This window comes from Panicum virgatum, chromosome 5K (assembly GCF_016808335.1).
Source record: "Panicum virgatum strain AP13 chromosome 5K, P.virgatum_v5, whole genome shotgun sequence".
Taxonomy (NCBI): Eukaryota; Viridiplantae; Streptophyta; class Magnoliopsida; order Poales; family Poaceae; genus Panicum; species Panicum virgatum.
Window position 1 is genome coordinate 45,133,534 of NC_053140.1, and position 12,107 is coordinate 45,145,640.

At 49.9% G+C, this 12,107-nt stretch overlaps 2 protein-coding genes across 2 annotated transcripts; one reads left to right on the top strand and one right to left on the bottom strand.

The window, feature by feature from the left end:
• The first annotated feature begins 1,363 nt into the window (after nt 1-1,363).
• LOC120707736 (mitogen-activated protein kinase kinase kinase 18-like) lies at nt 1,364-3,237 on the top strand. Its single transcript, XM_039992735.1, has one exon. It carries the CDS (start codon nt 1,628-1,630, stop codon nt 3,080-3,082), a length of 1,455 nt encoding a protein of 484 aa, XP_039848669.1. The 5' UTR covers nt 1,364-1,627; the 3' UTR covers nt 3,083-3,237.
• A 4,352-nt stretch (nt 3,238-7,589) lies between these two features.
• On the bottom strand, nt 7,590-10,823 carry LOC120707735. Its single transcript, XM_039992734.1, has 7 exons — nt 10,554-10,823; nt 10,215-10,425; nt 9,555-9,814; nt 9,265-9,477; nt 9,097-9,189; nt 8,891-8,995; nt 7,590-8,301 (listed from the first exon to the last, which is right to left on the bottom strand). Exons 1-7 carry the CDS (start codon nt 10,752-10,754, stop codon nt 7,924-7,926), a joined length of 1,461 nt encoding a protein of 486 aa, XP_039848668.1. The 5' UTR covers nt 10,755-10,823; the 3' UTR covers nt 7,590-7,923.
• Between the last annotated feature and the right edge of the window lie 1,284 nt (nt 10,824-12,107).

Sequence of the window (12,107 nt, forward strand, 5' to 3'; positions counted from 1 at the left end):
ATGTACTCATATTTGTATGGTTCCAAGTGCAAAATATTAATATCTAGTTTTCTTATTTTTCTCCGAAAAACATGTTTATCAGCACACATCACTGATTTATCGTCGGTTTTTGTCAATAATCACTGATAAATAATTGATAATCGTTTTTTGAATTCGGGCATCCTTATCAATTGGTATTGGCGATTTATCAGCGATTATCAATCGATTATCGTTACCGGTGGTGACTGATAAAAAGTGCTTATCAATCAAAATGTAAACCCTGGCTGGACCTCGCTTTCGCGGGCGTGCCCGACTGTGAGACGGAGAGGCGGCCACGACGCGCGCCCCGCTGCCGTCGGGTCGGCAGGGGCACCCCGGGCGGCGGCGGGCGGTGGACGTCCAGTCTTCTTGACCGGCGACCCCGTACGCCGGCGATTAAATTGGCGGGAGCGAGCGGCTGACCCCAAAGGGTTCGTAAAGTTTAGGCGACCCCGACCGGTGCCGCCGGCTGTGATTAATACCGCTGCTGGTCGCGAGTCGCGACCGACCGGGGGAACTATCTTGGTCCTAGTATGGGGAAAAAAAGAGAAAAGGCTACCATTCCTCGCACACCGTCGAGTCTTACGAGGAGCACGAGCGGGGCCGTTCTTCGGTTACAAGATTAGACTTTCTATAATAATGGTAACAATTTTTCTTGACGCAATTAGGTTTTCTAATCATCGGCACTGGCGCGTGACACTACCACGAGATTCTCCAGATCAGGTGTCTGAAGCACGGGGCCATTAGAAAACGCAGCATGTTTTTGCAGCTACAAAAATCAGGAAACAAAAGATTCCCCCCAGAAAAATGTCTGGAAACAAAAGATGACGCATGTGCTGTCACGGTGACGCGGGGCGGCAGCAGGGGTTGACGCCCGCAGGCCGCAGCGGCAAAGCCAGCCAAGCCAGGCAAGTTGTGGCCTTGTGGGGGAGGGGTCCAGGAGCGGGAGGCGCTGGCCCTCGTTAACCCGCCGCCCGCGCCGCGCCCGCCCGAGCGGAAGAGTTCGCGCCGCACGCTGTCCAATTGCCGCGCGTGGGCGGGACGCACGACCAGGGTTAACCATTTCGTTTTCCGGTCAAATCCCGGTGTTTACCGGAAACGAAATTTCGTTCCGAAATTTCGGTAAATTTCGGCGAATTTCGGTCGAAATTTGTTGAATTTTGAATTTGAAAACGAAATTTTTCGAAAAATACCGAAATTTCGAATCCCGGTAACTAGCGGAAACGGAAAATTTTCCGAAATTTCGGCGAAATTTCGCCGAAATTGTTAACCCTGCGCACGACCCACGCCTTTCGCCTTGCCCATTTCCTAATCCCGCGCCGCCACCCAACTTGAGCCTTTGACGCACACCAAACACCCGGCGATCCCCTTGTCCTCTTAGCTAAGCTAATCGCACCCGCACCCAAATTAACTCCGAGTCGTCTTCTCCTCCTCACGCCCCCATCTGCATATATATACAACGAAACTCTCGCCAGTCACCCACACCTTCTCAATCCCCAGCTCGAGGCCAATCGAAAAGACCACCACCAGCAGCACAACCATCGCAGGAGCAGCAGCCGAGCGAGCAACTAACCAACCAACCACGGGGAAAGGGAATAGAGAAGAAGCCATGGCGGCGATCGCCGTGACGAGCGGCCACTGGAGGAGGCTCCGCACACTGGGCCGCGGCGCGTCAGGCGCCGTGGTGTCCCTCGCGGCGGACGCCGCGTCGGGGGAGCTGTTCGCGGTCAAGTCGGCGGCCGCGGGCGCCGCCGCGGAGGCGCTGAGGCGGGAGCGCGGCGTGCTGGCGGGGCTGCGCTCGCCCCACGTCGTGCGCTGCGCCGGCGCCGCCGAGGGCGCCGACGGCTCCTACCAGCTCCTCCTCGAGTACGCCCCCGGCGGGTCGCTCGCCGACGAGGCGGCCCGGAATGGAGGCGCCCTCGGGGAGCGCGCCGTGCGGGCGTACGCGGCCGACGTCCTGCGCGGGCTGGCCTACCTCCACGGGCGCTCCGTCGTGCACGGGGACGTCAAGGCGCGGAACGTGGTGGTCGGCGCCGACGGCCGCGCCAAGCTCGCCGACTTCGGGTGCGCGCGGGCGCCCGGCGCCGCGCGCCGCGCGATCGGCGGCACGCCGGCGTTCATGGCGCCCGAGGTGGCGCGCGGGGAGGACCAGGGCCCCGCCGCCGACGTCTGGGCGCTCGGGTGCACGGTCGTCGAGATGGCCACCGGCCGCGCGCCGTGGGGCGACGCGGACGACGTCCTCGCCGCCCTCCACCGGATCGGGTACACGTACGCCGTGCCGGAGGTGCCGCGCTGGCTGTCCGCGGAGGCCAAGGACTTCCTGGCCCGCTGCTTCGCGAGGGACGCCGCCGACCGGCCGGCCGCGGCGCAGCTCCTGGAGCACCCGTTCGTGGCATTCGCCGGCTGCGACGACAAGGCCCGGTGGGTGTCCCCCACGAGCACGCTGGACGCCGCGTTCTGGGAGTCGGAGTCCGACGACGAGGCGGACGAGATGCCGGAGGGCGGCGCGGCGGAGAGGATCAAGTCCCTGGCGTGCCCCGCCTCGGGCTTCCCCGACTGGGACTGCGAGGAAGGCTGGATCGACGTGCTCCGCGAGCAGCAGCAGCAGCAGAGCGAGGTCCAGGTGGCGTGCGGCGCGCCAAGCAAGGTGTCGGGCGCCGCGGCGGTGCCAGCTGGAGGCATGGCTGTCGGCGGCGGCGGATTCAGCGATGATGAACTGGTAACAGAGGAGGACGTGCCGTTCGGTGGCGATGCTCCCGCAGCTGATGCTTCAGTTGGGCGCCAGAGCAAACGCTGCCCGGGTTCAGACTGTCATGTAGGAGCACTGCCACTTCAGCTAGTGCTTTGCTGTAACGGAGTTACTGATGATGGAATAAAATTATGGTTTCCCACAAAATCCGATGTGCTGCTTTGCTTAATTCCCCTTGTTCATACTCTGCTCACGCCTAATTTTTCCATTAGTCCGCGAGACAGGCCACGATCGGTTCCACACTCTACACTCGCGCGTGCAAAGGTGGAAATAATTTGCCAGGCCACAGTAGCCCCGGTGTTAAGTTTAGGATAAAATACGTGTCTGTCTCATACCAAGGCATCAAGTTACGGTTTGCCACAAATTTTTGCCGTGCTGCTCTGTTTGGTTTCCTCTATTCACACACACCTCCCGCTCTGCTTCCGGGTAATTTTTTGATTCTGCAAGAACAGAATAGCATCCTGTATTATCTGAGATCATATAGTGACTTTCAATATGTAATGGCTTTTGTTTAAATATGAGACATGTGTTTTATTATCTACTACTTTGAACATGAGACATGCAGTGACTTTCATCAATTTGTAATGACCCTGCGTGACTTTTTGTATTGCGAAAGTAATGGTCTTTATTTGATCACAAGATATTTGTTTTGATAATGCCTGCGGCCCTGCGTGCCTGCGTGAATCAAGAAAATGGCAACTACTCGTCGAGCCCACAAGTTCATAGAACAATTCCGCCTACATTTTCCAGGCGATTAACGGCACAACACACACAAATGGAAAAAATTCTGCCTACAGGGGCTGTGGTGCGGACTGACCCGTGTTGACGTCAGGACTGCCCACCACTTAGGTACGCGCCGTACAGTCTGAATCTGAATCATTCAGACTAATCTGCATTTTAACATCGTCTGAACGAAATCACCAGGTTCTCATCATAGTCTGCTTTGCATGAATGCACAGGGAGAGCTTGCTTGGGATCAAGTCGAGGCAAACAAATACCACCTATCAACCCCCCACATGAGGAAACAAATTCCGGCTATTGGCTAACGATGTCTACCGGGACTAGTATTTATAGCGATACAAACCTTCGGCACAACTCACACACAACTTCATTCGATCGGCATAGCGCACACGCGCGCGCAGATGGCAAGAACATGAAAGATGTGGGAAGACCTAGCTGTCTGGGCAGTCGTAGCCTTTCTTGGCGTTGCTGCACTCGCCAGCATGCTGCTGACTAGTGGCGGATTCAGAAATAATTAAAGGGGGGTTGATTTTTTTTCTTCCTCTCCTTCTTCCTCCTTATTTCTTCTCAAAAATTGAGGAGGGGCTAGGGGGGCTTGTGCCAAGCGCCGGGCATCGACGGACGACGGCGGACGGCGGGCCTTTCTTCTGGGCTGGATCGGTGTTTTGCTGTCTCACCTCGTGGGGGTGCAGGTCCACGCTAGTCTGCACCTCCTGGGGGTCGTGTTCCCGGAGCCCGTGTGGATGCGCACCACATCCACCGTGGCAGTGTTCTTCTTCCCGGCGAGCCTTGGAATGGCTCTACATCTCTGTCTAGGTATTCCAGCCTAGGTCTCGAGTCTCCACCGGCGACTTGAGTGCACTAGTCTATCTATATATACTATATATAGAACCCCGCTAATGGGTACCCTGGGTACGAAATATTATTCAGCACCCGAGGCAACCCATGCCCAAGCCTGGGTTCCGACGCGCGTGAAATTGAGAAAAAAATCTGATATCTTAAATAAAGAAATTGACAATACCATGCATCCATCAGTCCGCGAGACTCGGTTCCACACTCTACACTCGCGCGTGCAACGGTGGAAATAATTTGCCACCGACACAGTAACCCCGGTGTTAGGTTTAGGATAAAATACTTGTCTGTAATACCAAGACATTAAGTCACGGCTTGCCCCAAATTTTTGCCGTGCTGCTCTGTTTGGTTTCCTCCTATTCACACCTCCTGCTCTGCTTCCGGGTAATTTTGATCTGATTCTGGAAGACAGAACACGTTCTGTACCACAGCTACTAACAGTCGAACGCGCAAAGACAAAACAAGGAGGAAAACTACTGCAGTAACAGCACCGCAAAGAACTGTCCGGGCATAGCATAATAATAACTGGTTTATTCGAGAACACCACGGCACGGACGCTAGAGATTCGAGAAGGCCTGGGTTTATTCCATCCGCTGCGCGTTTTGTTCCAGTCCACACGGCTTCTGGTCCCGCGAGGGCGAAACTGGCGGTGGCCGGCTTCCGATCCCCGAACCGGCACGCACAGGGAGGCCCGCTGGCGTCAGCCTAGACGCCACTAAACTAACCGCGGCGCGGCGAGGCCGGGCCGAAAACCACCGTGCTCGGGAAAAACCGTCGACCACGAGCGGCGCCGCGTCGGCTGGACGGCTGACGCGAGGAGTGACAAAAGAAAAAGGAAACAACACTTGCATCTGCCCCTTTCGACGGGTAACGGGCCAACGGGGGGGGGGGGGGGGGGTCGATGACGATACGCCGCGGGGGGCGCGGCCACCGCCCGCGCCGTCCCGCGGCGGCCGGCCTCGCTCCGCACGGGCGGATATATGCGGCGGCCCCGGCCCCCGGGTGGTGGCGTCCGCGTACGTATGTCGGTGCGCGCGTGAGGTCACGTGGATGGGGCCGGCGGCACGGCGTCGCGCCTGGCTGACGCGCCCCCCGCGTCACGGGCTCCGTCACGGCGCACTACGCGGTGCGCGGCGGCGGGGCGGGTGCGCGGATCCTCACCGTACGCGGTCAGAGCGCGGGGCGGCACCGCGATGATTTGGCTCGCTCCGCGGCGACCGTGGCGTCAGCGTAGCTGCCGCCGCGGCCCCCCGCAGATTGTCCGTCCGGCCGGGGCCGGGCCGTCCCGTACGGGGCGCCAGCGACGCGTGTCGAGACGATGGCGCCTCGAGGTTGGCCGTGGGCAACAGAGACGGTCTGGGTCAAGGGTCAGCCAGCCCGGCGCGTCGCGAGCTCCTGAGGCTTGCAGCGTGGCAGGTGTCCGGCGTCGCGTGCCGGTCAGGGACTTGTCGTGCCACAGTCTCCGTCACCAAGTTTTTTTTGGTGTCCTAGCGTGTGCCGTTTCTCGGTCGCGCGTGCTACAGTTGAGCGGCATCTTATTGGGCCACAGGGGATAAGAGGGGGGAAGACACTGGAGCCTGATGGAGTTGGAGTCCACGGGAGGGTGCATTTGGAGGGTCGTGGCCGCCAGCTCGCGCCACGGCGGAGTCCACAGCTTTCGGCTGCCTTCCTCCGGTCTCCGCCTGGCCTCGCCACTTTGTTGCCTTTCTGCCGCTTTCTCGTCAACTTTCGGGCGCAAGTAGGCGCTCGAGTTGAGCTCTAGAACGTCTTGATCTATCCACCGGGTCCTGGTGGACGACGGCATCTATCCCGGGTTCTAGAGAGGTCCAGAACATTTGGCCCCTCACTGGATTAGGTCTTGTTGAGATTCACTGCGTTCGGCAGGCTGGAGCTGGAGGCTAGAGCTGGAATGGTGTGAGATAAAAATACTGTTGGGCTGGTTGGAGCTGGAGCTGGAGCTGGTGGCTGGAGTGGTATGAGAGGAAAATATTATTGGGCTGGAGCTGGAGCTGGCTGCCGAAGGCAGTGATTATTGGAAGGTGAAGGTTCGTTGAGGTCAACGGCTTGGAACGTTCCAGGGCGCAAGACGGATACGATGGCGACGGCGTTTGTGTCTAGAAGCGCAAGAGCTTAACGCAAAAAAGGATAGCGAGACCGCAAGAGGACTCCGGATTCGTTTACTTCGGGCGAGCTCCGACCAACTCAGCGTCCACGCAGGCGCTCCGGTGGAACATTCGGTGGTCAAGGCTTAAGCTGAGTACTCAGTAAACATCGCACTCCGACGCCTAGCCAGCGCAAGTATAGCATTCGGTTTGGTGATCAAACTCGCGCTACGAACAGTACCAGCGGTACACGTGGACCGTGTCACGGAGCACGTTTCGCTGCACGGACAACCGGCAGCCCGCCATTAATGTGCCTTACACAGCACTGTAGCCCTTTGCAGGTGGTTGACTTTACTCCTGGCCCTATTAGTGCTGGCCCCCACACCAAACAGACACTACAAGAAATTTGGCCTTCCATGACGATTAGATTGTGTCACAGAAGACTAAATATTTGTCATTGTATCTAATCTATGACGACTTTGTGACAAAAAAAAGTTCGTCATTGAATGTGCGTCACTAATGACAATCAGTGACGAAATATATTAAAATTGTCATAGATTTTATGACGATATATTTATCATCACAGATTTTTATGACGCATTAGAATCGTTATTGTTGGAGAGAAAATTGTCATAAGCTGTAGAATGTGATTTCGCCACATAGGATCAAGCTGGGTGATGTGGTTCTGACGTAGCTCTACCTTGTGACGTTTTTATTTCATCATAATTTATCTGGCCCACATTATTTTTAGGCCCACTTGTAGCCTGGTCCAGCCCATGTTTAGACCCATTTACAACCTGGCCCAGCCCATGTTTAGACCCACTAGTAGCCTGACTCAGCCCATGTTTAGGCCCACTTGCAGCCTAACCCAGACATATTTAGATAACTCAGCTCATGTTGAGGCCCAACTATGCTTGACCCAACCCATGCGAAGTCCATTTGTAGCTGGACCCAATCCATGTTGGCCCAGCTCATATCAAGGCCCGCAGTTGGGCCAACATGAGACCAGCCCACTATAGTGCTGCCCAACTATTGTGGCCGTCCAAACATAAATCGTATAATGCTAATTTAATCTCATTTGTAACCCAACACATCCACATCCAGCTCACAAAATGGTATTTGTAGTATAGAATAACATAACCATACTTCATTCACATAATATTATCACAGTTCAATAGTTCATTGACATAGCAATAATCCATATATTCCACCAACAGAACCATCTCACAAAATATGACAACCACCATCTAGATCCACACACATAACAGGATCTTCACATTTTGCACATTTGGCAACCAACAGGTTCACAAAACAGCAGAGCAGTATGGCACTTCAAGCCAAAAAGGACCTAGTGTTCACATCTAGACACATCAACTCCTAGATCCAAAGTTAGCTATAATATTCCCAAAATACCATAGTCCCATGAAAGCATAAACCACGTTAGGGATAAGTATTCACCTATTACTGACTCTGATTGAAGCTGATCAAACCACGAAGGAGAGCATTGTTTTCTTCTAATTGCTTCTTGAGATCTCCAACATCTTCTAGATGCTTCTGTCTTGCTTCTTCTGACTGTTTCTTTAGGTTGTCTATCTCTTGTTGTTGACCATCAAGCTTTTGTCGAAGTTCCTCTTTGTCTTGTTTCTCCTTCTCAAGTTGCGCTTCAAGCTCTTGCACACGCAAAGTTTCAGCTCGGCTAGATCTTTTCTTCAAGGCTGGCTGAAGGCCTACATTTTGAAGGAATTTACTTGATGGTAGAACTTGAGAAACTGCTTCAATTGCAGTATTGGGTTGCTGTTCATCTTCAACTGGAGCTGCCATAATAGCGTTCATGTCATCCTAGCAATGAAAGGATAACAAAATATTAGATATAAGTTTCAAGCGAAAGCTATACATCAAATTTGATCATAGTAAACTGACATGGAAATCATCATTAAAAATTTGGTATTAGAAGTGCTAGTTTAGCAATGCATAGCTCCAACAGGAATGTTCAGAATCAATAAAAATTTAAATCTCTACATCATTCATATAACGAATATTAAATAACAGGTGATGTGGCTCATGGTAAAGCCAAAGGAGCAGGTAAAGAATATTAAATAACAGAAATTAGAGATTTGTTCAGTGAATAACTAATCAAATATTGTATGATGTAATGTTAGAATGTAGTTCTGTACTTCTGTTGAAAATTTACACACACACACAAAGGTTCCTTATAACAATCTTAATTAGAATCTGATTGCCATGATAATTTTCATGCATGTGAAAGAAATATGTCATGTGTGGTCACACTACATATGAATTTATTCATCTTTTTGCAGACTGATCATAAAAAAATAACAGCATAGGATTGGAAACTAGGGAAAAGCCCTCAAGTAGCATATATTTATTCACACCAGTGCACAAAATTTAGAAGGAAACAATTACTTACAATAGCCTTCTGGACTGGCTCAGCAAGGCCTTTCTTTTTGCTAAGATGGCACTCCTTGAAAAGTTCAATTGCATTGGGTGGTGCATCGGGATATAGCATTTCGGTCTAAAATTATATGCAATACAATTTAGAACTTGTTAGCTCCACATAGGATAAGTGTAAGTGAAAGTAGTGAACACAGATGCGAAGTGTTTAGTATTCCTTACCACAGCAAAGCGGTGTGCAATGTAGCACCGAGAGCCTGTGCGCTGCTGTAACTTAACAAACTCACGATTCAGTTTGTATTTCTGGCACTTCTCCTACAAATGGCACAATTACATCAGGCACATAACTGTGCAAGGCAATAATTAACAAAGCATCATGTACTTCCATACCTTGTGTCTTGGGCTTGACCACATTGCCACCAAGGCTCTCCATTGCTCATCAGTCATACTATTCACCGGCGATGTAGTTCTAACTTGATTAGCCGGGACATCATCAAAGTACTGTTTTTTGAGCCTGTGTCTCATTTGACGTTGCCCACCCTTGAGCATGTCAACACATGCATCTTTGACTGGCTTAGAATTGGTGTCCATGGTAAATTGAACCTAGTAGAGTATCAAAATTAGATAGTAGAATGCAAAGGGATATAGTAAATTTATTGACCAGGATTTGTGATACTCACAGCAACTTTGCCAATGTAGTCTGTAAGGATAGAGGGATCCTTCTTGTACTCCTTCCAGTGTGGAAGGATAGGTATGTGTTGCCTAAGAACAATCCCTCCCTCTGATGCAAGCTTTGCAGCTTGCATTGGTGTCTCTGGCCGTTTGTTCCCTTCAGAAATGTGGATTGCTAACTTAGTGCCTAAGCCTCTGCTTATCCTCTCAAGTCCTTTTCCCAAAGTTCTTCCCCTATGCACTTGCTCTGTGATGGTAGTATGTTCAACTGACAAAAAAACAATCATGTAATTAGTTTAACAAATATAGTTTCATAAGCACTTCGTTGGTCAGGGTACTGTTTGATGCAAGATATCTATGTCTACTATGCAAGTAATCATCCATTTGGATTCAGGACAGCAACATAAGAACATCACAAGGCATCAATCATCTAGGACAGCATAAGGACAGCAGCATAAAAACAGTATAAGGACATTAGTTGTGAATATTGACAGGTTATCCGCATAAGAACAGAATAAGCACACTTAATCATTGAGTACACCATAAGCTAGCATGATATCTTAATAAATCATACCATAAAGCTTACGTGATATCTGAATATTAATTAACAGGTAATCAGAAGTCAGGACTACAAATAAAAAACAATAGGACAAAGTTCAGCCACATGCCTTCATCGTCCATTAGAAGAGGGTCCTCATGTTGGGCAGGAGACCTTGGTGGTACCAATGCAACATCTGTGGCAGGAAGGTCTTCGTGAGTTGAAGCCGACGCTCTTGTCTTCTGCCTAGTGACTCTAGCAGGTAGGCCTTGTCCCCCTGGTGCCATGACTCTCTTCGTTCTTGCTCCTCCGAATGGCATTCTAGTAGTATCATTTGAACTCTGTAAAGCCGCAATAGAAAACCATAACAACAATTAGATCCAGAATTAACTAAATGGCAAGTCTGCTAACAACATAGCATGCCTTAATAATGTGAAGTAAATTGTAAAGAATTGCACTGTAGTAGGACCTTTTCAACGCCTTCTTCTTCAGAGTCGTCATTCTCTTCAGGCTGATACAAAGAATCTGATACTGCAGTACCTCTCGCCTTCTTGTTATTATTTGTGCCTGCAGTACCCCTCTCCTTGGTGTTTAACGGTGCAGCTGTTTGGCTAAGGATTGACTTCAACTTTAACATACCAAGTTCTTGAATCCTCTGGTTGTTCCTCATGATATTTAATGTTCTTTCTTTCTCATAATCTGTTAGTTCTTGTTCTGTACATTGATGAATAAATAAAGTTCAACATCATCTTACAAGTTACTCCGTTCTCACAAACAATTCAGATGCATGTCCAAATATTAGAAACAGGTAATCAGATTCAGATTCAATGCATTGGTAGTCCTAACTTTATTCAGGCAATCCTCATTTTATCTAGGGGCATGACAACAATAGTTTAACGTATTCAAATTTCCAAAGTGTGAAATAAGGCATTGATGATTTGTAAACATTATGGATTAAACTATTAGACTAGCTAGCAGTTCTATCAACATGCCACAAGTCCTGATGACAATCTACATTAGCTAGCTAGATGACAATACACTTGTAATACACGCTCTCTATTCCTACCCTCCCGATTGTGCCGTGTGTGGACATCATCAAAATACCTCGAGCAAGCAGTCAAGCACTCATTAGCGACATATGATTCTGCAATGGATCCTTCAGGTCTTGCCATGTTCCTCACAAAACGTTTCAAGGTATATAACCTTCTTTCTATTGGGTACATCCATCCATATTGTACTGGACCTCTAAGGAGTGCATCATCAGGTAAATGAACAGCTAAGTGCAACTGAACATCAAAGAAAGAAGGAGGAAATATTTTCTCAAGCTTGCATAGAATGATTGGTATTTCTTCTTTCATTCTATGCAAAACATCTACCTTCAGAGTTTTAGCACATAATTGCTGAAAGAAGTTACCTAATTCAGCAATTGCTTCATATATTTCCTTAGGCATGAGCCCTCGTAGAGCAGCAGGCAAAATCCTTTGTAGTAAGATATGGCAATCATGAGTTTTGAGTCCTTGGAGGTTGCATGCATCAACACTAACATGTGTTGCTAAATTAGAAGCATATCCATCTGGGAATTTCACACTTCTTAAAAATTCACAAAAAGCAAGCTTTTGTGTTTTACTCATTGTGTAAGGGGCGTGTGGTAAACAGTATGAATCTCCATGACGACACAAGTGTAGATTTTGTCTTATGCCCATGTCTTCCAAATCAAGCCTGGCATTAATAGTGTCCTTTGACTTCCCAACAATGCCCAGAAAAGTGCCAATAATGTAGTCACAAATGTTTTTCTCGATGTGCATTATATCAAGATTGTGTCGCAGCTTCAAATTTTCCCAATATGGCAGATCCCATAACCTCGACCTTCGCTTCCAACATTGATCTTCTGCTTCCCGCTTTCTCTTTTTGCTTCCAGGATGCTTTCCTGGCCTAACATCCTTCACCCTCTCCAATTGCTGCATCAGCTCATCTATACTAAATTCCTCTGGCTTGTCACGTTTTTCAGTTTGACCATCAAAAT

Coding starts and splice junctions, on each gene's coding strand:
- LOC120707736 (XM_039992735.1), top strand. CDS start 1,628: ATGGCGGCGATCGCCGTGACGAGCGGCCACTGGAGGAGGCTCCGCACA.
- LOC120707735 (XM_039992734.1), bottom strand. CDS start 10,754: ATGAGGAACAACCAGAGGATTCAAGAACTTGGTATGTTAAAGTTGAAG. Junction 9,478..9,554: donor ACTACATTGGCAAAGTTGCT/GTGAGTATCACA, acceptor ATACTCTACTAG/GTTCAATTTACCATGGACAC. Junction 8,996..9,096: donor TTGCACACCGCTTTGCTGTG/GTAAGGAATACT, acceptor ATATAATTTTAG/ACCGAAATGCTATATCCCGA.